Here is a 27076-nt window from a genome sequence, read left to right on the forward strand (position 1 = left end):
CGGTTCTATCGGTCCAGCCAGATCAACATGTACCAACTCAAGTGGTGCATTGGCACGTTTATCTGGACTTCTGTTTCTGTACTGTGTCATTTTACCCTCTGTACAGATGTCACATTGGAAACTATCTTTACTTGTAATCTTCATACCATCTACAACACCTTCCAATTTGATAATATCTCTTGAATTACAATGTCCCATTATTTCATGCCATTCTTTCAAGGTGTGTGATGTACTCTTTGTCAAGACTGTACTGCATAGGTAATAAAGTCTACCACTCTTCTTTATATTGAATTTTGTGCCATTTGGACTGATTAATTCTGCTGAATTTTTCTTGAAATTTATTTCTGCCCCCTTTTCTGTAGCAGCTTGTACAGATAGGATGTTTTGCTTGAATGTTGGTACAAAAAGAGCATCTTTTAGAATTGCTTCTTGCTCATTACCATCAGAGTCTATAAGACAGATACGTGCATCTCCTCTTCCCTGTGCAGTATTTCTTATTCTGCTCCCATCAGCTAGTTCAATGAAATGTTTTTCTGAGTCAAAGTTTGAGTCCATATTTATAAAATACGACTTGTCTTTCACAACATGTGTCGTAGCACCACAATCAACAAGCACTGTTTTTATGTCATGAGCCTCACAAAATATTTCATCTTGGCTGCAACCAATTTTGAAAATGAAAGAGTGTTGTTCAGGGCTTTCTTTTGCAGCTGATTCTGCAACTGATTTCACAGAGTCTTTCTTCTTTCTACATACATCTGTATTGTGTGTATTGGTTTTACAATAATGACACCATTTTTTCTTCTTACCATACTCAGGGCATTCTGGGTCAGTTGATTTGTGGTTTGGTTTGCCACATGTGTAACACACTATAGGCTTTCTTCGTGTGCCAGAACCAAATCGCTTAGAAAACTTCATTACACTGTCTCTTGGCTCTTCACAGTAGGCTTTTTCAGTTTCTTCAAAACTTCTCAGGGCTACTTTGAACTCAGTAAAAGTTTGATCTTTGTCCTTCTGAGTAACTACAGTTGAAAACGGTTTAAATTTCGCTGGTAGCCCCTTCAACACCATTGCAATAAGAAGGCTGTCGCTGATTGTTTCACCAGCTGATTTTAAAGATGTAGCAGCTGTTTCAGCACGGATTATGTAATCTGTGACACTCTCTTCATCTGTTTTCTTGAGTGAAGTTAGCTCGGTGTACAAAGAAATTATTCTTGGTTTTCTTTTCGAAAGATAATGTTCTCTTAATATCTTTAAAGCATCTCTACCCTTGTCCTTGGCATCCCGCAGCACTAAAGACAAACTTCTGTCATCCAAGCACTGAACTAACTCGGCAAATGCTTCTGCATTTTTCTCTCCGTTCAATTCTTCATCACTGACGCCGCCTTCCTCTTCCGGGAGAATAACTTTATGAAGTTTCTGGAGCCTCATTAGGCCTAAAAACTTAACTTCCCACAGCTCATACTTCCTCTCATCACCATCGAATGTCAGGCGTGACCTGGGCCCATAACCTGTTGAACTAGCCATCGTGGTGGATAAACGAGTTAGTAGAGGAATAAATACGCGATACTTAACGCCATTTTTATATTATATCAAGCGAACGAATAATAGAACACGAGGCAAGATCACAGGGTTACAAAGTTACATGGCCCAGTCCTCCTAACAACAACAACAAAATTTGTAACTATGATTAAAAACTAAAGTTTAATACTTAACACTACCTACCACCCAAAGGTAGTTTTAGGAGCTAATGCATATCGAGTAGTGTCCTTACGCTCGATCTGACCACACCTCGAGATCCCTATGCCTGGAATTACATAGAGCTAGCTAGTGAGAGCTAGCTACATTTTAAACCTTGAAAAAATGGTTATTACAGTAATAATGGTAATAACACAGCTTGCTGCCTCTGATGGAAGAGAATTAACGGCTGAGGCTTTTTTGCCTAATGTAACTGCCACTGAAACTTTGAACTGCATGGCTCTTCAATAATATCCTGCCAATTCCTCATACAGCCAGCATCTCTTGAAATGCAAAAGGAAGTCCTGTATCCATTTCCAATAACCACTTTCAGCTTCACTATAAATTTGTAAAGCACCAACTCCCACACAGCTTTTGAAATTCACATCAGTTTTTTGAGAAAAGATTCCAAAGGTTGGCTATCTTATCTGATCAAATTATTGTAATAGAACTGGCTTACATTTTTGGCAGACAAAACATCAGTTGGTTCTTAACAACACTAACACATTAGATTTTTCAGTCCCTTTCTGCCCTAAGATTACATTTGAATTATTCACCAAAGTTGGATTTTATGGCTTGTTCTTGCGGTGTTCTTTGGGGTGTTTAGCCCGTCTTAAATTTTTTTAGAAATGATGATCTTTAGAATAGACATCCTCCAACTGCATTTGAATTATGTGCAACATTTTTTAGGGGGTGTATTCTCTGACAATAAAGATAACCAGGCTTTTTCTTATGATTTAAAGTCTACTTATGATGTTTGATTTTATTCAACTATCCTTACTTTGTATTATATATATTTTTTCATTTATAAAGCATCCATGCAGATAAATGTTTCTGAAGTAAATGCTGAAAGATGTCTGAGGAGCCTAAACAGATCGAAATACCTCCCACTGAATACAAAGGAACTGAGAAGACAGAAGAACATTTGGACGAAAAGGAAGATAATATCAGTGTAACAGATTCATTAACTGAAAAAGATACACCACAATCTATTGAAGATGTTTGTGACAACATGCTAGAAAAAGTTGTTGCATATTTCAATGGAGAATTGACAGGTTTGCAATTCTTTTAGGCAAGAATTATAAACAGAGAGTGATTCAACAATCTTTTCACCAAGAGCGATTAAATCAGGCCTTGCTCTAAGTATAATGAAGGTGCTCCATAAAACGAGCCCCTTAGAAACTCTAGGCGCTCTATTTCGCACCTCTAAGTAAATGTCCTTGAGAGCATCCTTCAAGAGCTGTAGGAGATCGAGAGCTTCAAATCGAAAGCTTCGGAAGAATGTTAAATATGAAATTCGACGGTGATACCAGTAAGCACCATAATGTGAAATAACAAAACATGCAACAAACACTATGTTAATATAAATATAGAAATATAATGAAACAAAGTCGCAAAATTGTTCAGATTTTTCTAGATATGTAAGTTGCCATCATTCGATGAGCTTTTATCAGTGTCAGTATCACTACTGTTATGTTTAGCTTCACATATTGCTTCATCAAAACGCATGGCTTTAAATCGAACATTTAACTTTGTTCTTTTTTTCATGTTATCCTTTCTATAAGAAACGCTAGAACATCTACTACTCGCAAAAGCAAATGAAAAATGAAAAGCAATGCGATAATTTGGACGGAAACGTGATCGCTGATTTGCAGAGGCGATTTTAAGTTATTAAGAAAAACAGAAAATAATATATACTTCAATAGAAGATAAACGCTTGCTCGTAAATCAAATAAATCTGCCGGAGAATACGCTTGCTTGATGGCCTGTATCCTTGATGGTTATTAGAGGGTTTTCAGATTAAAAATGATATCGAAAACCCAACGTCGAATTTGCTGAATTTTTTCTCAAGGGGTAATCTTACGCAAATCATAATATTGCGGTCTGTTGCGAAGATTGTTCATGCTTGATCAAGTTGATTTAACAAATTCCAAAAATTTATTTTTCTCCGCGTTAATATTGTTTTTACGTTTTGAGTGGCTCTATAAATCGCTCTTCAAGGCTTTTTTTGGGTGCGCTCTAGGCGCGCGCGCTCGATCGAGCGCCTTTCCGGGCAAGGCCTGTTAAATGTAAAGCGATATTGCCACCAATATTGTTTTAAATAATGTTGATCAAACTTGAACCATCATCTCACCACAATATTATCACTTGAGGGTTGGTTTGTTCCTCCTTCACAAGAGGAGCCAGAAAATGTAAGGGTTACTTTGTTCTGCCATGAATAGAAGTATCTCTAGATTTAGGCTTAATTTACAAAATTTTCCGCTAGCCTATTTCAAATCGTATGTGTTTAGATAAAGGCTGAAATCTGTTAACATGATACTGTTTAGAAATAAATAATGTGCGATTCATACCCAGGGCCCATATGTGTAGTGCTAAGGGAGCTCAATCTCCATTATCAGTGCCAAAATAGAGCCAATTTCTACTTTTCCTACTATTTTTGCAATATTCTGCACATGGCAAGGCCTCCTAAAGATGTATTAAAGGCAATTTTGTCAAGAGGCTTAAAATAGAGGGCCTTTTAGTATTTGAAACTATTGATCGCTGCAGCCACCTCTTATCTTTGTGCAATAAATTTTTATTTGCATCCTTTTAATCGTTGATAATAAAGGAAAAATATTCTTGTTTCTCTTTTTAGCAACATGTGAAGATTACAAATTATTAGAAAAGCTTAATAACATGACCTCTTCAAAATATGGAGATTTGTCTTCAAAAGCTGTGAAGCTCACTGAAAATATGATTTCTCTCAATGAAAAATGTAAGTTGGGTACTTAGAATATTGAAACTTGTTTAAAGATAAACATGTTGTTTTAATTTCTTCTGATAGTTCTTGGTTTTTTCCATAAACATTACTTCTTACTAATTACTGTCATGTTTGCATCTCCTAGACAAAGCTTTGCAGCCATTCTTAGAGCAAATTGATTACCTGGAACAGGGTGTTCAGAAATTAGAAGCAGCAGCATACCAGTTGGATGCATGCTCCAAGCAGCTAGGTTTGTATATCATACATTGTAGGTCACAAATAAAGTTTGATTGTCTCCAATTTGATTAAAGTTTTTTGATGTTATAAAGATGTATGATAAAGTTATGTTAGATCATGTGGTAAAACATATCAGTTACAATTAAGCTGACAATATTTAACTGAAATAGTATAAGTCAGTTAATGATTCAATCTCAATAATCTTAATAAGTAACAATAGATTCCAAAATCTTTAGCTTTTATCAATTGATGCAGAGGAAATTATTTAAATCAGCAGCTTTTGACATATATGTATAAGTTGACCCATTCTCAGTTTCGCCATAATTGAGGTCACTGCAAAGAGAACATTTTTATACATTAGATGTTTAATTAAAATGCTATATTACTTTGGTTTTTTTGCTTGCATACTCATTAGACAGAATTGAATGAAAGATAACTCTATTACAATAATATATATTTATATATGCAAAAGGTGTGATAATTTTTACAAAATAAGTTATGTTCAGATAGTGTTTGATTAGTTTGTTGGAATTCTGTTAATCATAAGAAAAAACTAGTTTTCATGTTGGCATATGGAGATTCACTTGGATAAGTTGTTTAGGAGGGTTCATTGTTCTCTTTGTTCACAGGTAGACAAGTTGTTGTCTGATGTCAAGTTTAATTCAGATGTAATGCTAAGAATGGCCTCAATGTTAAAAAAAGAGCAATTGTTTGATTTTTCTGGGACACTTTCTCATATAGTGGTCAAGCAATCATTCCTTTTTGTTGATTATAAAATGTTTGAATGATGTTCATTGAGCTATGGCAATCAACTTTCATCCAATGGTATTTATCCAGCAACGAATAGTTGTGTTGTTTTACACATAAGGATTTCATGGCACTAAGAATACAAAAGCAATCATATGCAAGTGTTTATTTCTGATCTTAATTGGTTGTTTATTTCTACCCAACCCAGGGCCCTGTCTCAAGGTTTTAACTATCATCTGTGTGTCTTTAAGATGAATAGAAGTTTTAGAAACTTTTGTATAATTGTTATTGTAACGATTTAATTATTATAATTCAGATCTCCCCTTTTGTGACTAATGTCATATGTTATCCTTAAGATTTCCCTTTTAATCAAAATCATCTCTCTGTATTTTCTAGAAGCTAAATTCAAGAAAATGGACAAAAAATAAATTATTTTCTTGCTGAATTGATCATAGATGGACATTATCAAGGGAAGATAAAGAATAAGTTTCTTTATCTAAGAAACGGTCTAAACTATTAAGTAAGTCTTTCTGGAAACTAACTACATTTTGATTGATGAATAGAAACTCATTTTATTGCTGTAATCTTTGTTAATTCATGTTTTATTTAATGTTAAAATAGATGTGTGTTCGTATTTCTAGCACAGTACCACAAAGTTGTGCATCATATGATAGCTATGGTCCTTCCACTAAGAATTTTTTTTAATATCTATGCGTTGAGTTGGCATAAATATGCTCTATGTAAAAACACTTAGAAGTCTAACAGAACTGTGAAATGTAGTGTCAGTGGCAATTAGGGATATATGTGGAAATCATCCAATTCCTCGATTAATTAACTATAAGCGATGCACCAATTTTTGGTAATAAAAAGAGGAAGCATGGTACTTATAGTAAAGTAAGTTCATTTCCAGGTGCCAGTGAAATGGTGCTTTATGAGTAATTTTTTTAGAATAGGTGTCTTGGAGACCTAGAAAATAAATCAATTTTGCAGCAGCAAAAGGGTCAGTAGAATGTTCAATAATTAAACTTCAATAAAAAATCAACCATGTTTCTTCTCTGCTCAGTCTATTTCTTTTACGTTTCAGCTATAATAATCTTGGACACAATATACTTTAATCAATATTAAGCTAATTACATGTTCAAATTTATATTGTTTCAGTTATAGACAATCAATGATAATGATAAGACACACTTTTAAAAATGTCTCTTTTTACCAAACTACATACGCATCTAAATATTTGATAATAAACTATCAAAAGCACTATTTTGCAAACTTTTGTTGTTATCCGAGATGTCAGTCAACTCTGGCTTACCTATGGTCAGCAATTGTTGAAAATATTCTCGCGGATGATTACAAGTTTTTATTATCTTAGCTCATTTTCAACTTCTATGGGCAGCTATGCTGTTCCTCTGTATGGTTGGTTTTGGGGCAGAACTGAAGAAAGGGTAACAGGAATCGTGCATTGCAAGTAACGCTCGAACAATTCCTTAAGGGGTGGGTTGGTGTTAGGAAATATCGTACTTAAAACAATGATAATTTGAAACAAAGCCAACATGTAAACGCTAATTTGATGATTAATTTCTGCTTTATGTTTGCAAATCTCATTATAATATAAAAATATTTACAAATCTACCTTTAAACCATGCGTTTCTACGTATAAAGCTTAGTCCTTCCTATATGGAAGTTGAATTATCCCTTTCGACCTTGGTAAAAGTCTCTCCTTTGAACTCCTCACTTTGGCCTTCAGGCCCTGTAATGGAATAGAATCCTTTCCTATCCTGAAGTCTGACAAATATGCTTTGTTTCTTGTAGTCCTCTGTCCCGAACTCCTTCTGAAGAGCAGCCAGAGAATGTGTAAATGTGCGTGATCTTAATTCAAGATCACTATCCTTATCTTTCTTTGATTTTTTACTTTCACTTCCTCTCTTTATTGAGCGACTAGTCGCGCTCGAGGAAGCTGTTCTTTTCGAGCTTTGAGACGTCGATGATAGCTCACCTGAAGAACTGAACATGCATCTCCTCCATTCCTTTTGAACCTTTGAATTGCACAAGCAATAAAATACGAAGATAAATAATCCCTGCAAGGAATTAAATACCGTAAACGTTATCTGAAGTGGAACTTTAAAAGGTCCAATTGCAAAGACTCCAATTATCCACGTAAGTCCCAAAAGAACCGTACAAGCAGCCACCATGCGCCATTTTCGTTGCAAGCTCATACCCTTGCTCTTCGTTTTCTTTGAACTAGCAAATATCCCTCGAAGTGAGAAAGCCAAAAATATGACATTCACAAGCAGGATCAGCCCAATAGGGAGCAGATATGCAACATAAAATGCTAGTCCGTTGATCATGCAACTGTCAAAAAATACAAAATTATGGTTATCTTGCGAACTATTTCTTGTATGGGATTTATCTCTGAAAATCCATGACGAAGGAGACCATATTTTAATTGTAGCAATTATAAACCCTTGCTGGAACTCTGTTATGTCATTTATTAGATTTTGTTACCTGACCAGGTTAAGTTCCTCGATCACCTACTGAACATAGAATTAATGATAATATCGCGAAAAATTGAAAAACGAGGTTCTCAATGCACATTAGAAATGAGTCACGTATGAAATCTTTTACTTAGACTTTGTAGCTTTGGCCTACATCAATCGAACGAAAATAATTTTGTCTAAGATCTAGTAAGAAAAAGCTAGGTTTGTCAACGATTGAGAAGGGAATGTTTTAAAGGAATGACCCTGGGTAGGGGGGACGGTTGTTGTCGTTGTTGTCGTTGTTGTCGTTGTTGTCGTCTTGCCTGGGTTTCTGTTTCTTAATCATTACTGCCCATATTAGCCAGTTGTCCAATGTTAAACCATTTCAAGTATTTACTTTCCAAGTACAAGAAATGAGTTGTATTTTATGTGTTTTGTAATGCCTGAGAGGTATTCATTGTAATTTTCTCCTCTGTTATAGCAGAGTTGTCATGTTTTAGCTCTTCCAGTAGTGATTCATGGGTTCTGTCTTAGTTAATACATCTTTTAAACTTTCCAAATCGAATATATATAAAAATGACAATTACATTCTATTAGTGTCGTCGATTATGTTGATGTAAACATTGCTTTCTTTGAGTATCTTGTCCGTGCGATTGACGCTAACTGGGCTTTGGTCTGTGTAGCTGACAAGTCTTTTGCTATCCACTCCAAAGACAATTCCCACTATAATGATTGGACAGCCTACGCAAGAAACAAGCTTCGATTAAAATAAATTGTTAAAATGTATGTTTCTTTCAAAGCCAATTTTAAAGATCGGTTATTTAGAAGAGGCACGATCCAAATTTTATCATCACTTCTAAACCTGGGATTCTTGATATAGAATTTTAACTTACCTTGCCAAGTATCTGAATTACTGTCAGAAAAGAATGTAACGACTCAGATTTTTTTTCTAATTCATGTTCAACATGAATAAAATTGAAAAATTATCTCGTTGCACAGACCTATTGCCTCTTATCTCTTTTTTGAAATAATTGGCTCTGATCTCTTTTTTTTAATTAACAAGGGAAAAATAGTTGGCCCATCCGCTTAAACAAACTAGGATTCGGGTATCTACATGTTATACCGCCATATCGTCCTCAAGCTTTGAAATAATCACGGAGTGATTTATAAGCTGCTGCATAAGACTGCTATGTGCGTAACAAAATTGCTAACAGTAGAATAAATGTCATTAAGAAAATATCTTTCGTTAATAGAAAACTTTTCTAAGCACATGCAGTTATTCTTGCTTGCATTTTTTTTAACTATTGCTATTGATTTATTCCTATTTTTGGCTTTAAGAAAAAATCTAATTATGCTATACTTTTCAACAATTCTTGATGAAGCTTACTAAAGTAAAGTCAAAAGTTCCTTCAGGCGATGAGCTAAAGTAGCTTCATTGTCAGTCAAATCGAGGTAGCTGAATCTGGACTGAGTCGGAAAAATTTCAAGATTGTCTTGTCTGTAATGCATTTGGAAAGATCTAAATTCGCTAGCAAAATGTGAAAGTTGAAAAGAGTTCAACATGCCAGCGAAACACAGCTTTCCATTATTCGCCCAAGTTAAAAGCGGTCTTAAGGCTGGTGGCTACACATTGGTAAGCAAAGATGGGCTCACCAGCAGAGAGACAAATAGACACAGTGAAGATAGAGTGCCAAAAAAGATGTTTACAAAACATATTCAAGATAGACTCATGACCGATGAATGAAGATTGACTTCTAAAGGTAAATATGCCAAATGCAAGAAGGGGTTGACTTACCAATGGCTATTGCAGCCATCTTCGGGATCATATTTGGTACGTGAACTGCCATTACTTTCACGCAGCTTAGGTAGAGGTAGTAAGACTGCATACCCATCCAGAAGAATGCAAGCAGAATGAAAAAATGTGTTAACACGGATGAAACCAGGCATACTGTTGGTGAGTTTGGTGTGAGAATTCCTTGATCCAAGTTGAATCTTGTGGTGAACTGTGTTCCAATTAGAAATGCAATTAGGGCCAGGATAAGAGAGCTGCATATACCAATCATGATTTTCTGTGGATTTTTCGATCGCAAGCTCCTGGAAAGAAAGTTCTTATCTCAGAAATACTGCAACGCTTTCATAGTAGATCCGTTTATATCTGAATTTAGGAAAGGGTGACTCAAAGCAAATAGGAATGGTTCAGAACCCATAAAATTACGATGAATGCGTTTGTATTTCAGTAAAAATGTAATAAAAGGATAACTGCCTGTCGAGGACACAGTTGACAACGAAAAACTACCAGCATTCTAATACCATTTAGCGACGATAGGTATCTCTGGGTTATGTTACATGGAGGTACTACTGCAAGTTTTTCTCCGTTACTCACAAAAAAACAACCTTAGCAAACTTACTTAAAACCCAAGAGTGTGACCAGTGTGATAAAAAGTCCTGCGATTGATAGCCCACATCCAATATACGTGAAGAATTGAAGGAAAACTTTCACACCAGGGGGCGATTTGGTTGAGGATTTTTTCTGTGTTACATCAAGTAATAGCGCAAAATTTGTCAGGTGGTTGCAGCTGCATCTCTGATTCTTTGCATTTTCTGGATTTGTCCCGTCAGATCGGCAGCCTCTTGTGGACCACTCTTCATAGATGAAATAGAGATCATCAATTGATGGAATGATATTTGTTCTAAAAGTTCTATGCATTTATTCTATGAGGTGTAAATAAGAAATAATATGGGTAAACGGCTTTTGTCGAAAAAATTTGAAAAACAAAATATATAAATTCGTGTTGATTCAAGAAAGAGTGCTAAGTAACTGACTGCACAATAGAAAAAAAAATTCGATATTCGAAAAAAAATCGTTGACTTCGATAAAATATTTTATGAGCAGCTATAACTGAAAGTAGAACGACTCAAGCCTACTCACCTCGCAGTTCCTCTTCCCAGTATACACAATTCAAGGTTTGCTCCGAAGTGCTGTTTAACAACTCTCTGAACTCACTTCTAACTCTTTGCTCTTCTGTTAGATTTTCCAATTTCAATCCTTTTATTGAAACTGCCAGAATTTTGCTGTTTACCTTCTTAGAAGAATTGCCCCCAGATGTTTCTTTAGAAAGGAATAGTTTTTCATTATCATACAAAAATGTTGTTACTCTCAGGCCAGTCTTATTTGCCCCTCTACGATTTTTTGCAGCTTTAAACAACGGGCCAGGTAGCACGATGTCTGCAACTGTTGCTGTGCGAGTTTTATTGTCCTCCTTTTTCATATCAAGACTCGTCTGTGACTTGTCGATACTTCCACTAATAACAAACCCTGTAGTCTCTAGAGATTCATCTTCTTTGGACACATCTGCAATGCCGATTGCCAGATTCGGCTTCGAGAACACCTGTTGGGTTTGGTTTTCAGCAAGAGGGATATTTTCGGCAAACTTTTCAATAGCTTTCACTAACCTTTATTAGAATCGTAAAATAGAAATATCATAGGTATACACGAAAATAAAAAGGCATAATGCATTACATAAGATAATAGTGAGGGTGAAGAGGGGTATTGCCCCCCCCTCCCCTGGACAGAATTTTTCTAGATCACTCTTCGGCGTACATTCCGAAATTGGATGTTTATCGACGAATTTAGGGTTTTTCGAGATGTAGAGGGATAAAATTTATGGGATTTTTACAAAGTGACTCATGAATAGAAATGGGTGATGCTCATGCCAATTTGATGGTAGAAGCAATATAATGACACAAAGTATACACAAGCGAAAGAGGTAGATTTGGGGGAAAAAGAGAATGATTTTGGAGTTGCAGCCAAAACCTCCAGGTTACGTTGAAAAATAACGTCTAAATGGTGTATTCAATTGGTCTCTTTATGTAAACCAACAAGCATTTGCCAGGATCCGTAGTTAAAAGGCGAGATGAAAAAGAAAAAGTGAGAAAATGATCTTTCTCTGCGTCAACTTATCTTCTTTATATAGAATGTTTCCGAAACACGTATGTGAAAATTACTTTACTTTACTATTTAAATATCTAAATAGCATTTTAAGATGCAACTTGTGCCTAAAAGGTTAAAATGAACGTTTGGAACGCTCATTTACGCACTGGCGCTAGTAATGTCAGATTCATGCAGTATAACCCAACAATTGAAAAATGATTCAATATTCTATTTCACGAACACCCAGTTCTGATGAGATCAAGTTTTCTCAAGCAGTCAAAAACTTACTTTGTGGAAGCATTGTTTCTTTGCTGCGCAGCACCAACCACTCCCTCTTCTGCACCCATTAAACTATTAGTGACGTTAACGATACCATCAAAGGCCTGTGGGAAAAAAAACTCAATAATGTAATAATAATAATGAAAACATTTTTAATTTATATTCTTCTACTAACAACAGTAACCTCACTTTACAAGTAACAAATGTAGGCTAGCTTGGTGACGAGTCTACTAATTTATTAAAGTTCTAACGAAGCAATAGAATAATAGGAGCTCGTGATATCTTTAAATGAAGAGAAGGTCAGGGTTTGTCCAAGTCTTGTCGTGCACACAAAAAAATGGAAACTTTTCGTTTTCAATTCAACTAATACTCTTCTTCTTACTGGCTTTTACCGTCGTTTTCAAGACATTAGCCTTGCCACTATTCTTTTCCACTTGTTTCGCTCGTAGTCGTTTTCATTCAGTTCGTCCACCGTCCTGCCTATTGATTGCAAATCATTTTTCATTTCTCTAATCCATGTATGTTTCGGTCTTCCTCTGTTACTTTTCGCTTTCTTCAGATGTTCTTTAAGGCTAATTTTGCTGGTGTTATGCCTGACAACCTTAGCACGTGTCCAAGCCATTTTAAATATCACCTCTTTATTTCGGTCGTGATGGTATCTTTTATATATTTCTTCATTCTTTGTTTTGTCCATTATTTTAATGTTTAATATTTTGCGCAGCAGTTTTCTTTGGAAGCGGTCAAGACTTTAGATATACAAATGCCTTAAGTATTCTTATTTTTAGCTTTAAGGAAAGTTGAAAACTATATTTACAAAAGTTACTATTACAAAGGTAATTGCAATTGGCTGGCCTGGGTTTACAAAGAAAAAGGCTATTACAAGCACAAACAAAAATAATTAAGAAAAAAATGGAAAAATTTTGTTCGTTTAAATATAATATAATATAATAATATAATATAATAAGTAATTTTTTTCTAAACATCTCATTTTCATTGAATACATTTTAAATTTACAATTATACGACTCGCTTTAACAGGCATCATATAATTGGCTTATCTGCATTACAATATTTAAAAGTCAATTAGTTCGGGGCTTAGCCATGGTTTGTTTTGACAACCGAAGATATAGTAGGTGCAGCGGATAGAAATGTTCATGAGTTTCATCAAGATGGATTTAGTTTGATTTGAGTAAAAATAGAGTAGATGTAGCATGTCGGAGAGAGAGGCAGATGAGGTTCCCAAAATGGCACGTTTATAGGCAGGGCTCAGTTCCTTGATAAGATCGCTCTATTTCTTAGCTTATCGAGTACTGTTTTCGTCGATGTTGCTTTCAAACCCAACATAATGGAAACATTTCATTTTCAATTCAACTTAAACTACAATTACAAATCTCACTATTACAAGGTAATTTGCAATTGGCTAGCCTGGTTTCACAAGAAAAAGACCGATGGTTTGGTGTAGCAGTTTCTTACGGTATTACGTTATGATTAAAATGTTGTCATGCTCTAAACGGCCTTGCTCTAATTTCCCATCTTGGCAAGCAATGTGGATCAAAATAAAGAAAAAGTTGCCTTCATTTGTCGAAATTCAAGAGAACAATTAGCAAAACTTTTATTTTTCATTTTTCAACATTAACTAGCAGGAAGACACATGGTTGATTTTTTATAATGACTTACTAATTTTTGAAAAATATCAAATTTTTCATACCTTTGCTTATTTGTTCTTTCTCACTTTTTTAGTGCTATTGGTACATTAGATTTTTACTTGCAAACACCTACTTACCCCAGTGTTGTTACTTTGTGATTCAGCAATATTGGCCACAACATCAACCGCCAATGATACATCCACATATGTTTTAATGTTTGTTTGATTCTTTGTGACTTCTTCCAACTCCTTTACTATTTTGACAGCATTTGAAGCATTGACCACTGTCTGTTACAAAAGATGACCGTTCTTTAAAATAAGAATAGCTTAAAACTATTGTGCACTGTATAAGCATTTCCAGTTTATATAACAACCTTTTGCCATTTCATACATTTTAATTACAATTTTTATTGAAAAATGCTTCAAGAACTGCAAAACCATATGATAGTTTAAAAGTCCTTGAGAAAAAATGCACTTTAAGCATTTTTTTAACTAACATCAAGATGTAAAATAGACTTTTATAAGCAGTTCTCAATATGAAGATGGCAAAATATTTAAAAATATAGCAGAAATTTCAGACCTTGGTTAAGCTATCCAGTTTTTGAGTCGCTTCTCTAATGTACATGCATTTTTCGGTATTTGCAAGCTGCCATATTGGCTCTTCGCTGAAATCTCTTGAGCTGCATGATCTTGTAGCATTTTCATTTGTGTTGGTTGCAGGACATTCTACTTTGCTTGTACCTGAAATAACTGTTGTTGGCCAATGTATGATTCCCTTGATATCAGGATCACCCGTCGCGTTGGGGTAACAACAATCTGAAATTGAAATTTTCAGTTTCTGCAAGAGCACAAAAAAATATTACAGAGATTTCAACGTCAGTTTTTTCCTACAATGATATATTTTTTAACTAGAATATCATATGATGATATATTGTTTGTGGCCTTGATTGCAATGCCTGTGGACCCACAGTTACCAGTCACCATTTAAAACAATTTTTCTTCCAGAATGTTTTTGCTCTTATTATTACAGAACCAGAAACATAATGATTTTGCATACAGCATTGCTTAAGTAATGCTTTTCACATCATAAACAGTGATCTGATGCCTTAAAAAATAGACGAGGGTTTTTGAAAATCCTTAGGCCCTATTTTTAACCCCCTTAAAAAGGCAGTGTCGGTGAAAACCAAAGTTGATGTTCTAAATTCATTTTCATGCATTGCTAGTACCAAAAAGCTTAAAATGCTAAAAAAGGAAAAGTCATACATCAAGAAAAAGACACTACCATATCATCAAAGAGCTGCTATTGCAAACGAAAGTCATTGCTAACATTATATTTGACAAATTCAAATAGTAACCCCTTCTACAACTTCCTGCAATAGCTTTAATATGTTTTCAGTGCTTAAATGTTTTCAATAATTTGTTATCAGAAAATTATCAAAGTAAAGTGAGCTACAAATGAATATTTTACATTTACTAAGCCATTGTTCATCTTTTGAATGCAAATTAACATTGATAGTTTTATCATTTTATAAATAAAGTCAGATTATTTGGCGAGTCTCAATGAAAACCTTTCACAATAAGGAGCGGGGTGGGGGGTATAGTGCTTGCTTCTTATACTCAAATTCTTGCACTGGATTTCTAGGGTTACTCTAAATTGTTAGTAGTTATCCAAAAAGGATAATGTAAACCAAGCACTTACCGTAACTGTATCGCTGTAGGGACGATATCTGCAAATCATTGGACGATAACGCGCTGGCATTTACATTCTGCATAGCTGAACAGATCTGTAGTCTTTTCTCGTTTGAGACGTTTCCATAGTAAACGATAGCATCTAGCAGAATTGCCGAACTCCCATCTCTGACAATTAATTTGTTACAAGAATAAGAGTAGCAGAAAAGAAGGATTTATAGTCTTACCATATTGTATGTACATAATTAATATTGCAAATAACTACCAAAAAAACTATTGTAAGGGTAAGGTCTCAACTTATCAAAAGAGTCTAACACTTCTTGCAACGACATGATCTTTGTTTTAAAATTTTTCAAAAAAGTCTTTTTAATACTTTTGGGGATCCAAACCATTATTTAAAGTTGATCGAATTTGATCCCAACCCAGCGCGAAAAGCAATTTTCATCCGGCCATCTATATATTATTAACGGAAGGTAATGCCCAAACGGTGAGCAGAAACTTGTATCCAAACATTGAACAAGGATAGTGGGAGAGTGACTCAGGCCCGTAGCCATGGGGTGACAATGCAACCTTGGTGCAGAAGAATACCAGCTGTTTGCCACTCAGAATTTTGTCTCCATTTTTTTAATGGGGTTTTGAGTCGTTTTCATTGGAATTGAGTCAAGCTGAAGCTGAAAGGAGGAAAATTCTTTATTAGGGTCTCTTAAGATGGTGTCTGACACTCAAAAAACTTTCGCTGCTAGGCAAAAACTTGCGAAGAAAAGTTGGGGTTTTTGCCACCCCTACTCCACAGGCCTGGCTACGGACTTGAGTGAGATTCACGTGTTGATATGTTGCTTCTCCACTGATTACCACTAGCTTAGTTGAAGAGTCGAAAAAAGCTTCTTTCTGTCACTGCAAGTTGCTATCTTATTTTTTTGAATTCTGAAACGCCGAAATGAAAAGATGACTAGGTTTGCCTAATGATTTTAAAATTATCGTCTATACATCATATTTGAAATTTAATTCTAGAAATCCAATTTTAACTACAAATGAAAGACTAAATTGAATTATTAAATCTTTATACAGACCCTCGAATGTTCCTCAACAAAACAGCTTTATCATCTCTATGTGTACTTCTACGCTTACGGGAAGGACTTGAGATTTTCTTGTTCACATGATTAAAAATCTAAGAATGGAAACAAAGACTTAATTGATAGTCTTTTATCGTTTCTAATTATCATACACAACAGAGGTGACGTATGTTCATTTTGTATACAATTTAGAGAAAACTGTATGCAACCCCCCCCCCCCCGCTCTACATTTTTTGGCTCTACACTACTGGGTGTTCGTCCTTTTGATTCGCTCTTAGTTGAATTTTGTTAGCAAATCGTTATGGTCTCTTGTGACGTGCTTCTTCATGTTCAACTTATACCCATCAAGAATATGCTCAATTCTGTGAAGTCATTTGATTAGAATACAAGGACAAGGTGTGTAGTTTCATACCATTTCTATTCTCTTGGTTGAACTAGGGTTATTTATAGGCTCGAGCTACCGTGGGTACACTTTGGTTGGTGATGACAAGAGTGCTGCTTGCACTTTACCAATCCACCCATTTTCATTTTTATATGAAAATTGTTTTTTTTAAGAATTACCCTAAGAGATTTGCTCCCTTTCTTCAACATCGTAAAAACCTCTCATAACTTTGGATATCTTTTATGATATTAACGTTTAGGTGCTTTTAGAATGGACTTGTGCATTGGCATATAGTGCGGAAAAGGTACTTTTCTTGTCCATTCCCGCCCAAATATCATCTAAATGTTGGGTTAATTGTGTAACTCTTAGTAACGTCTTCCTGTTAGAGGTAGGTTGAGCGATTTTCGCACCAACGCTTTCGGTGAATTGGGAACGTAGCCTCGTGGCTGTCTTTTTGATGTCTACGGCATGTTTTTCTGAAGGGGCATTTTTGTCCCACAACTTGCATCACAACTTCTATCCCGAATCAGAAGATTGGCAAAGATTTCACTATATCTTTATTTCCGTGTCAAATAAGCTATCTATATGGTTGCAATAATGATTACATTAGCAAAATTTTAAACCAAACTATACAATAGCAGCTATACACACGACATCATTACTCCAAAAGCATAAATGCATGCCAGCTGGTTACAAAGCAAAAGCATGGCAATATCGTCACTTTTATACACCACTGCATACTCTTTCGAATGATATCGACAGAACACTGTAGCTATTTTCATCTATTAAAGGCATTTGACATGCATAAGTAAAGCAAATCCAACAATTTTGACCAAGCTAATCAGATCACGCGCACATGGAAAGAATTGGAAACTGCCCACGGTAACTGTGTACAGGACAATATTGGACCATTGTCGAAGACACTAAGTCATAAAATGGCTGCTCGAAGATTCTAGATAACCTATATCGATGATTTTGAAACGATAATTCGATTTGCCGGAGACAAAGCCACTGTGGCCGCGCCGAGTCGCAGAAAGGCGGAAACTGCCAACATAATATTCTACCTGAAAAATAGACTACCAAAGTTATGATGTCATAAAAATCTAATTTTAGAATTTTTGAATGTTGGTCCTTGAACCTAAAAGATTATCATGGAATACCTCTAAATGTGCCAAATCAGTTAGAGGTATGGCTACCTAAGCACAGGCTCTTGCCCCCATAAAACCTTTGAAATTTTGTCTAGGTTCATAACTTTATGAACCAGCCTAGAATAGCAGTAATCTGCTAGCAAACTTGAAATCTTTCATCTCAGCCAATTCTGAACATATACTGTTATTTCAGATTATGTAGTCAAATTTAAGAAATTATAAAAGATTTTTAATGACGTAACACTTCTTTACCCTATTCAATTGGTCAACCGTTGGCGGTCGATTGGCTATCAGCCATTTCTCTCTGAGTCAAATGCCTTTAAAAGATGTTATGCTGCAACAAACACATTATTTGTTTTGTTTTGTTTATGACTTAAAAATATCATTGCTCAGGACAGCTTATGTGTTGAGTGGTAGCGAAGGAGAGAGACACATTTGGAGTAAAAAATATGAAATTGGTACAGGAGAGAGTATAGATACTAATAGAAATGCCGATAAGAAAATCTTTTGATACAGATAATGGTTGTGTTAACTTTGGTTGCATTCTGATTGCCATGGAACAGACAGTGGATTTTAAGAAAAGTAACTAGATTTTCATTTGAAAGAGCTTTCCTTCTTCAACAACTTTAAAAAAGCTTGGAACTAGTTGGAACTTGTTACAAAAGAGCCAAAATGAATATAATGTTTTTAATATCTGCAATGTTTTTTAAGGCTTTTCGCAGTTTATTCGATGCTAAATAGTGGCACAGAATAGGAATTAGGCAGAAGGGGAACTCCTGCCTATCAGGTGAAGCCTGAAAAAAATTGCGCATGCGTTAATTTATACGAGGTTTAGCATGTATCTGTCGGGGAAATTTTCAAAAAGAATGAAAGTAGACAACTTTATTTGAGACGAAATGCCCCATGATAGTGAACAAATTCAATCATGTATCATTATTCGTTTATATCTGATTAATGAATGATAATTTGTCATGGCTAAGTTCGTCTAATGAAATCGAGGTTAAGGGGGAATTAAGGAATTCTATTGTTGACTCAGACTTCAAAAACAACAAAGGAACCGACGAGAGTTACCCTTCTGCCTATTTCCTATTATGTGATAGTGGTATGCGGATACTGAAATCTGATTGTCGACCAACAGATGTTTTGCGAATCCAGAGATTTAGATGAAAATCTATCTTGTTTGTAAATTAGCTACTTTTTGTTAAAGCTTTACAAATTGCATCATAAGAAAGACTTCACAGTTGACTTCAATAGCACATAATCGGGATAGCCTCGTTTTCTGCTAAGAGAACATCACTTTTTGCTATAAGTCAAACACTTCGAGTAAAGACAAGAAATGGCATTTGTAACATTTTTTATACCTTGTCACGAATTTTGCCCTGTAAGTTCATATGCTCCGATGATGTTGTCAGGTTTAATTGGGTTGAGTAAGCTTGGTTGATTTTCATGGCAAGTCGTGTCGCTGATGCATCTGTTAAAAGATTCGGATTTGAGTGGATAAAATGAAAATCATTTTAGAAAAAATCTGGCGCTTTCATCATAAATGCGAAACCTCTACTACAATGCTTCTTAATCCAGCATAAACAGCATTGATACTTTCTTCACATCAAAAAAATACTTCGACATGATCATTTCATTTAATACAATAGAAAATAAATTGACAGGAATTAGCTCAAACTTCCAAACTTGATACGAATTTTTTGTTAGTTTTGACCGGATAGTCAGTTTGTCAGTTTGAAGATCGAGTTTCCTCCTTGAGATGAAATGAGCTTTTTGGCAGATTATGCAAGTATGCATTTTAGTTCGATGCGAAAAGATCATGTGACCCATTGGTCAGTTTGCTGCCTGTTGACTTAAATAAGATCACAGAAAAGTAATCCTTATTTCTTATATTAGTACCTGTAAGCCTCACTAGTGCTTTTTCCGAAACTTGATCAACGACATTCCCTTCCCTGATTCTACACCAATAATATCCTTGATATGTGACGTCATTGATATTGAATTCTAAACTGTGTGTTGTGATGTCGACTCCAGAATCATCATCTATCCTTGATACCCTGGTTCTATACTTGCTTGTATTAAGACTCGCATAGTCCTTGATCCACTCAAACCTTACACCTTTGGTGCTATTGTAGTAACTGCAATCAAGCCGGATAGCTTCCCCTTTTCTACTTCGAACAGTTTTTGGGCTGTCTTTGAGAGCCGCAGGTTCTGTAACGCAATGACAAAACAACTTGAAATATGATTCCTTATCGAAAATATTACTATAAGCAGAGAGAATGACTGCTGCATAAATTAGAACTATTGCTAATTGGCATAATTTCCATAACACTTGGAGATTTACTTAGAACAAAAATGGGTAAGAGTATTCAAACACTTGCATTCATAATTCTAAAAAAAATCTAAAGGTTTAAAGACATCAAAAGTAATCTGTATCCTCTTTATTGCCTTGAAAACTGTAAGTTCTCTCATGGCTGATTCAGATTTACATCTCTCAATAGTTCTGCCGAGATTTGAACTTGTAAAACACAGCTTTTATACCCTTCATTTGAAACTCTAGCCTAAAAACAATTTGTTACTTGTCAAATTCGTTCGGGAAACATCCCAGTACTTGCCAACATAAACTTAGAGCGCTTCACTTCGGAACATGCAGTTTCATTTAAAAATTGAAACTTAAAAATCATAAATATCTGTAATTTTGAAACTGTGACTATGTCATCCAAAGAAAATCATTGGGGTATCGGTCCCCACATTGGTATAAAGTGGCTCATAACTATTGTAACCTGTACCGTGTACTGTATTTTTAAGGGAATGTGTACAAAAAGCAACATATTAATCGATTACCAAACCTGTTTGAGATTATCCCCGGTACCCTTTTATACTCGAAGTACTCGATTGAATACTCGAAAAAATCTTGGAGCCTTATCACTGCGATAAATACCCCAAGTATTGCAGGCCCAGGAAAGGGACCAAAAGTTAATCTTGAATCAGATCGAAATCTAAATATGTTCAGTATAAATAGAAACACAGACATTTTTGTGAAAGTTTCAACTTTGTCAACGCTGAAAGTCTCTATATTTTTTAAAAGATTTTCTCTAGACTTTCTATATTCATCTTTGATCATATCTAAATTTCAAAAATCGTATAATTTGCAGCTTGACATCAAGTTTTGATACGTATTACATCATATCTATCTGTCTACTTGCTTCAGTATTCTTCCTTCTTAAAGAAGAGCTATTGCTAGTGAGTACTCAAATGTTTACCAAGTATGTATCATTTAGCAAAACTGTAAGATAGAAAGTAATTTCTACATACCACCGCAAATAAATCCATTTCCAGTTTTCCCTGCATTGCATTTGCATGAGTAGGACTTTTTCGAGTTCATACAAGTCGCATCTTTATGACATTTATGGGTTCCAGATGTACACTCATCTATGTCTGCATTTAAAAATCAGCACAAATTACAACCGTTAGCGTTTCACTATCTAATTTAGTTGCATGCTAAGAAGTGCTTTATATGATAGCAACTCACCTTGTTAACTTACCTTTACGGACGAGTTCTTTTCTCTACGAATAAAGCGATAGTGGCACACAAAGGCGTTATTACTTTACTTACCTCATGCTGCAAAAAAATATAATTATAGCAAGCTCATAAGAAACGTTCCGTCATCGCTTGGCTGACTATCACTGGGCCCTTTTGTTTGTACTTACCTTGAAACTTACCTTTAAATACTTACCTGAAAACTGCTTTAAACCTTACCAAAAGCTTGACACGAGAATTGGATGTTTCCAGCTGTTTTCTTAACTTCTGTTTCTCCCTCTTTGGTCATCACCTTGTGTTTATATCGTACACACACTTTAACCTTCCTTTCCTGAAAAGTAAACGAGAAATCAACACAGTATTTCAAAAATAAACATTACAGGAGAAACTTTGGCAATCCAGTGAATTATGCAAGCATTGCAAGGTAAAAGATCCAAGCATTTCATCCTTACCCAGGTTGGGAAGCTCTTTGTCAGTGATATCACATTTGCAAAACTCAATACTGACATAAACTATGTAGAGGAAATTGAATTGATTTAATGTCCATGAAATTTGCTTATCATTGTAAACAAAGAAATTGATACGAGGCCAATTTGTAGATGATTTTAAGGTGTTTATCAGAAATGCAAGCACATGACTGTAACGGTTACCAAATAAGTGTCGCTTGGCGAGAGAAACCATACGGAAGAAGTCAAAAGAACAAGTTTTTTACACAAGTACCTAAAAGCATTCTGGCGTTATAGCACACGAAGAAAGCTTTAAAATGTGAATCCTTTTACATATCAATTTCCTGAAAAGGGACCCATTTAAAAATCTTCCTGTTACTTGAATTTCAATGAGAATGTAGCTAAAGAGCTTTCCGCAATTACTAGCCCAAACTTTTGGCTACCACCTTGCAATGGTAAAATTTTTCAAAAAATTAATCTTAGATTTATTCTTAATTTATGAACAGTGTGGCTAGGCCCTTGATGGCCATGACTGGTCACGCGTTTCATGAGTTATGTTCCACCCTTTTGTTAGCTTAATGTTTTCAATGTTAGGTGGTCTGCCAGTGACAGTTTCAAAGCACAAGTACAAAAAACAAAATGAATATTCTTTTACTGTGTCAGTTGTCTCATCTATAATTACATTTTCTTTATTATTTAGTTCTAAACATTCTTAAAGATCATTCTAGACAACCACACGGAAAAATTTTTCCCAAGAGAAAGCTACACCACCCATGCATAACGAAAAAAGCTAGTCAGAAGGATCCAGTAGAAACTGGTTCGGGTGTCGTTGGAGATGTACTGTCCGGGAAAAATTAGTATTGTTTATCCACGTAAAGACCAGCAAAACACATTTCGTGGAAAATAACATTCTCCTAGCATTACAGTTCTGGAATTTTTTCATGCAAGGTTTATACCAGCCCCATTGCTTGATAATCAAATGTACCTTGAAAATTTGAATTGCAACTTAAAACCTCTTCTAATACCATGGCATATACAGCCCTGCTTGTAGCAGGGATGACGAGGCGCGGAAGCTCGCAAAATTTAAAAGTCTTCTTTATTCAAATGTTTCTTGACATGAATTGTCTAACATTAATATTTTCAACTATTTATCTAATTAAATCCTAGGTATTTTGATTTATTTCTTTAAATAGCTTTTATACCACTGTATATTATTATCATTTTTATCCCTGCAAATAGTAGACTTTAATTAGCTTATCGTTTAGCTACTACTGTAAAGAACGCCTACTGTAAATAAATGAATTATTATTATTATTATTATTATTATTATTTCTCTTGGCGCTTTGCTCCTCTACTTTGCAGCTTTTCCGGCACCCGTAACTTGCACTTAGTCACAAACCGTGATTTTCAAACAGTGATTTTTATTAAGCTTAAGCAAATATCGGCCGGGTAACGTAGCGGGATTGACGCTGCGCTATAAAAGTGATTCACCCGGGTTCAAAACTGACCGTGTGCGATTTTCCAAAGTATTTGATTAAAGAAGCAGAAGTATTTGATCAAAGAAGAGTGTTTTATCTGACGACTCGGGCATATGCAGTTGCTCTCACATCACCCATTGCAGTTCCAAAAAGCAAAAGGACATTTAGCCCTCTGAAAATTCTCATAAAATTTCCCTCGGTCAAGAACAAAACAGACTAAAGGCTCAATTTTTTGATGCTTCTTTATTGTAAAAGATATATTTTAGATAAAATTGTCCTGCAGCAAGTAGTTTTAAAATGGGAAAAGCAGAAAAGGGAAGAATCGCTGTTAATTAAATCAAAATGATATTACTTTTTAGAATTAAATTTATCTAATACTGGCTATGCTTAGATTTCGCTTTACTTTTTACAACAAGTTTAATTTTTTTTTTAGCATTAACCTAATTATTAGAAATTTCCTTTATCGTTTTTATGTTTAAGACTAATTACTATTAGGAAACTAGAAGTATCGAATTAAGGCTACTTCCAAATATCAATTTGGTAGGCACAGTAGATTTACAGGTTGAAAGTTGTCCCCAGGCAACGTTGGAATTCTCATCCTACCATGACCCATCAAAATTAGCCCCCTGTTTTCGTCCCTGGCGTTAAGGGAACTCTAAAGGCGTTTAAGTGCACTTCATGTACGTTTACCATCAGTGCGGCTGCTGCCCATTGTATTCCTTCTCATTCCGTGCACTGTTACAAAGAAAACATACTGAAGCCTGGCAATTATTGGGGGGCTCCAGCCCCACCCAGCCCTCGGTTTGGACTACAAACTTGATCACTTTTCTGTACTTAATGTCAGTGAGTTGCAAGTTCACAGACTATCTACATAACGACCTAATTGAAGATGAGATAGGGAGGAATGAGAGTTTCTAGACAGGTAAGAATGGCGCAAAGATTACAGAAAATACGATAATGTCTGAAAGAAATTATTTGAGAATGATTTATGTAAAAACTGGAAGACTAACTGGGCAAGAAGCATTTCACTGTTAGGAAAGGCCTACGAAATTTCAAACAAAACAAAATGATTTTTATAGATTTTCCTGGGACATTTTTTAAGGATTTTTGAGAGAAGGGGTATGGCCGGATTATATTTTTTGGGCCTCCTCAAGAAATTGTACTTTTAGGAATAGGTGCTTCATATTGTAATATGCTTCTGCTTATACTAAAATCCTGGTTTGTTGCAAGGGCTAGATGGGTTGTTTCTCACATCCATCATTTATAAGACATTAAGACATTTGCTAAGAGAAGTTAGCAACTTAGCACGAAATGCGGAATTCAAAGCTTTGCTTTATTTGTATTTTATTACATCTGGCAAAATGTCCATGGCATTAAGCTGCTTCTAAACTATTTTTCTTAGAATTTAGTCCTTAAGCTTCAAGATTTGACACTAATTACTACTTCAAAGTCTCTTTTAAGATACATTTTATGTTAGAATAGAGAATATTCTGTTTCCATTTACCATCATTTACATTATTACCTTTAAAAAGGTCCCCAGAGTGCTTCGCATCTGGGGGTAAAAGGAGCATTTTGCTTGTCAGTGTTATGAAACTGGAAGGGCCCGCTGGGGCTTTTCCCCACCACCGAGTATGTTAAAAAATTAATTTCCAATAAAAGAAAAGTATTTCTACGCACGAGATTTCCACAAAGTGATTTGCCCCTCGCACCACGATGTGTGTATGCATCAAGTTTGCAAATTACCAAATGATCACCTCATTTTCAAACCCCATCCGCCCGGCGTATGCAAACATGCCTATTTGCCTCATCCTGGTCATTCATACCTCTCAGTCTGCATAGGATAACAACGATCAGTTGTTAACCAGTTCAAAAGCACCCATCCTTTTTGTCTAAGAACTGTTATTCATAGGACATTTTATCAAAAGAAGAAGAGTTGCTACAACTTGTATGCAGGCCGGAAAGCAGCCATCAATGATGTGAACTGCACAACAGTTGACTTACCAGACATATAAGCATAAGAACCACATACTCGGGCATATTTTCAGAAATTTCTACGTAGAAATGCTACTGATTTTCGTACACTAATACATACCTTCTGGTGGAAATGCCAAGATGCCAGCCAGGTCAAAAAGCAAAAATTATCAAGCAGTCTATCCAATAACTTTCACGTTGAACATATAGGCTATTCATTGAGTCACCCTACCAAAATAAAAAATATATCCATTATGAAGACTTGGGTGAAAAATAAATGAAATGGTGTCTTTGTAATGCATAACACACGAAAAGATGAAATTAATTTCTTTGGCTTTGTTTTCTTTCTGACATATGGTTTCGTAATCAGGTTTTCTTAAAGCTGAAAAGTATACCATGAAAGTATTCTCGCCAGATCTCGGTAGGGAAACTTGATAGAAAAATCAAGGATTCTGTTTTAAAACATACCATGCATATCGAATGCCATTCTTCGGTTTCCTCTCATTTTGTTCTCGTGCAAGTTGCACAAATTCTTTAGAATAACTTACCAAGGTCTACTAGGCTATTGTATCAGTGTAATCGTCCAGACGTCTTGATTTTTCAAGATAACTATACTCTATTTCAAGTACTGTGCTCTATGTCAAAATCAACGTATTTGCGAGTTATGAGTCATCCTTGTTCATGAGAATAGTATGTTAGCACAAATTTTATACTCTAAATTGAACATTTAATGCCATTTCAGAAAGGAAGCCAAACAACCGCTATAGATTTCTCACTGACGCAGCAAAGAAATCTAAGTGAACAAACCTCATTGAACTTCCAAAACGTTGAGAAAACCAATTTATGCTTAGTCCTTGTTTCAAGATATTACTACTCCGTCTAGACATCAAAATGCCTCCGGGATTCCCTTCCAGTTCTCCACACTGGACTATGTTTCACTGTTTCAAAGTCCAAAAGGATTTGGTTGCAGCGAGTCAGCAAACATACACTTTGTTGAATGACCAAAGCCACTTTATTTATTTCCTTGTTAGAACCGAGGCTTGAGTGACAGTTACAATAATTCCCGGAAGAGGAGGGGGCATTGGATTAATTATTGTGTGCGGGGATGTTCTGCGTGTGAAAAGTGTATTAAATCATGTTTATTATCGAATTTTTAGTGAAGGAAAAAATGCCAAATCCAAAAACTTCTCTTGAGTCAGTCATGGAGAATTTGTAAGATCTAAATATTTCATTGTATAAAAAGTCCAGTTGAAGATCCAGTAAATGAATATTCCAGCAGCGATAGATACCAACTTTGATGCTTTTTACTGAAGACCATCAGCCCGGGGTTGAGGAGGGAGGGGATTCTTCCTTAGTAAGGATGACTGAGGATATGCCGTGAGGAAGGGTATACTTCTTTGGACTTCTTGTCTAGCCAAGGGTATATTTTTCTGCAATCGTGTTCAAGCCAATCGTGTCTAGCCAAAAGAAACAAAGCTGACAATATTAGTCTAGGGAACGGCCTTCGAAAAGAGGAGTTTCCTTCTGACAACCTACTTTTGTTGATGATAAAGCTAGTA

The 27076-nt window shown here is 35.4% G+C and overlaps 2 protein-coding genes across 3 annotated transcripts in view; one reads left to right on the forward strand and one right to left on the reverse strand.

The window, feature by feature from the left end:
• The window catches only part of LOC148959415 (uncharacterized), a 9691-nt gene extending 3191 nt beyond the window's left edge, over positions 1–6500 (forward strand). The window contains exons 2-5 of the mRNA XM_089110412.1: positions 2548–2789; positions 4370–4489; positions 4620–4724; positions 5855–6500. Of these exons, the coding sequence (XP_088966538.1) occupies positions 2588–2789; positions 4370–4489; positions 4620–4724; positions 5855–5886 (459 nt within the window). The 5' untranslated portion in view covers positions 2548–2587 and the 3' untranslated portion in view covers positions 5887–6500. The remainder of the gene's footprint in view (positions 1–2547; positions 2790–4369; positions 4490–4619; positions 4725–5854) is intronic.
• LOC148959416 (adhesion G protein-coupled receptor G6-like) lies at positions 6490–26520 on the reverse strand. 2 transcript variants are annotated; one of them, XM_089110391.1, is made up of 15 exons: positions 26325–26520; positions 25639–25745; positions 21397–21953; positions 19981–20292; positions 19443–19552; positions 16549–16646; positions 15489–15646; positions 14370–14605; positions 13928–14077; positions 12155–12249; positions 10865–11388; positions 10344–10578; positions 9731–10029; positions 8523–8676; positions 6490–7810 (listed from the first exon to the last, which is right to left on the reverse strand). In XM_089110391.1, the coding sequence occupies exons 3-15, from the start codon at positions 21464–21466 to the stop codon at positions 7132–7134; spliced, it is 3120 nt and encodes a 1039-aa protein (XP_088966517.1). In that variant the 5' UTR covers positions 21467–21953; positions 25639–25745; positions 26325–26520; the 3' UTR covers positions 6490–7131. The 2 variants fall into 2 exon arrangements, with proteins under 2 accessions (XP_088966517.1, XP_088966518.1); XM_089110392.1 differs by lacking the exons at positions 25639–25745; positions 26325–26520 and adding an exon at positions 22075–23686.
• Between the last annotated feature and the right edge of the window lie 556 nt (positions 26521–27076).

This window comes from Rhopilema esculentum, chromosome 10 (assembly GCF_057945365.1).
Source record: "Rhopilema esculentum isolate cy_ngs chromosome 10, ASM5794536v1, whole genome shotgun sequence".
In the NCBI taxonomy this organism is placed as follows: domain Eukaryota; kingdom Metazoa; phylum Cnidaria; class Scyphozoa; order Rhizostomeae; family Rhizostomatidae; genus Rhopilema; species Rhopilema esculentum.

Coding starts and splice junctions, on each gene's coding strand:
- LOC148959416 (XM_089110391.1), bottom strand. CDS start 21,466: ATGAACTCGAAAAAGTCCTACTCATGCAAATGCAATGCAGGGAAAACT. Junction 15,647..16,548: donor TTGTTGAGGAACATTCGAGG/GTCTGTATAAAG, acceptor ATTAATTGTCAG/AGATGGGAGTTCGGCAATTC. Junction 12,250..13,927: donor CACAAAGTAACAACACTGGG/GTAAGTAGGTGT, acceptor TTTTTCCCACAG/GCCTTTGATGGTATCGTTAA.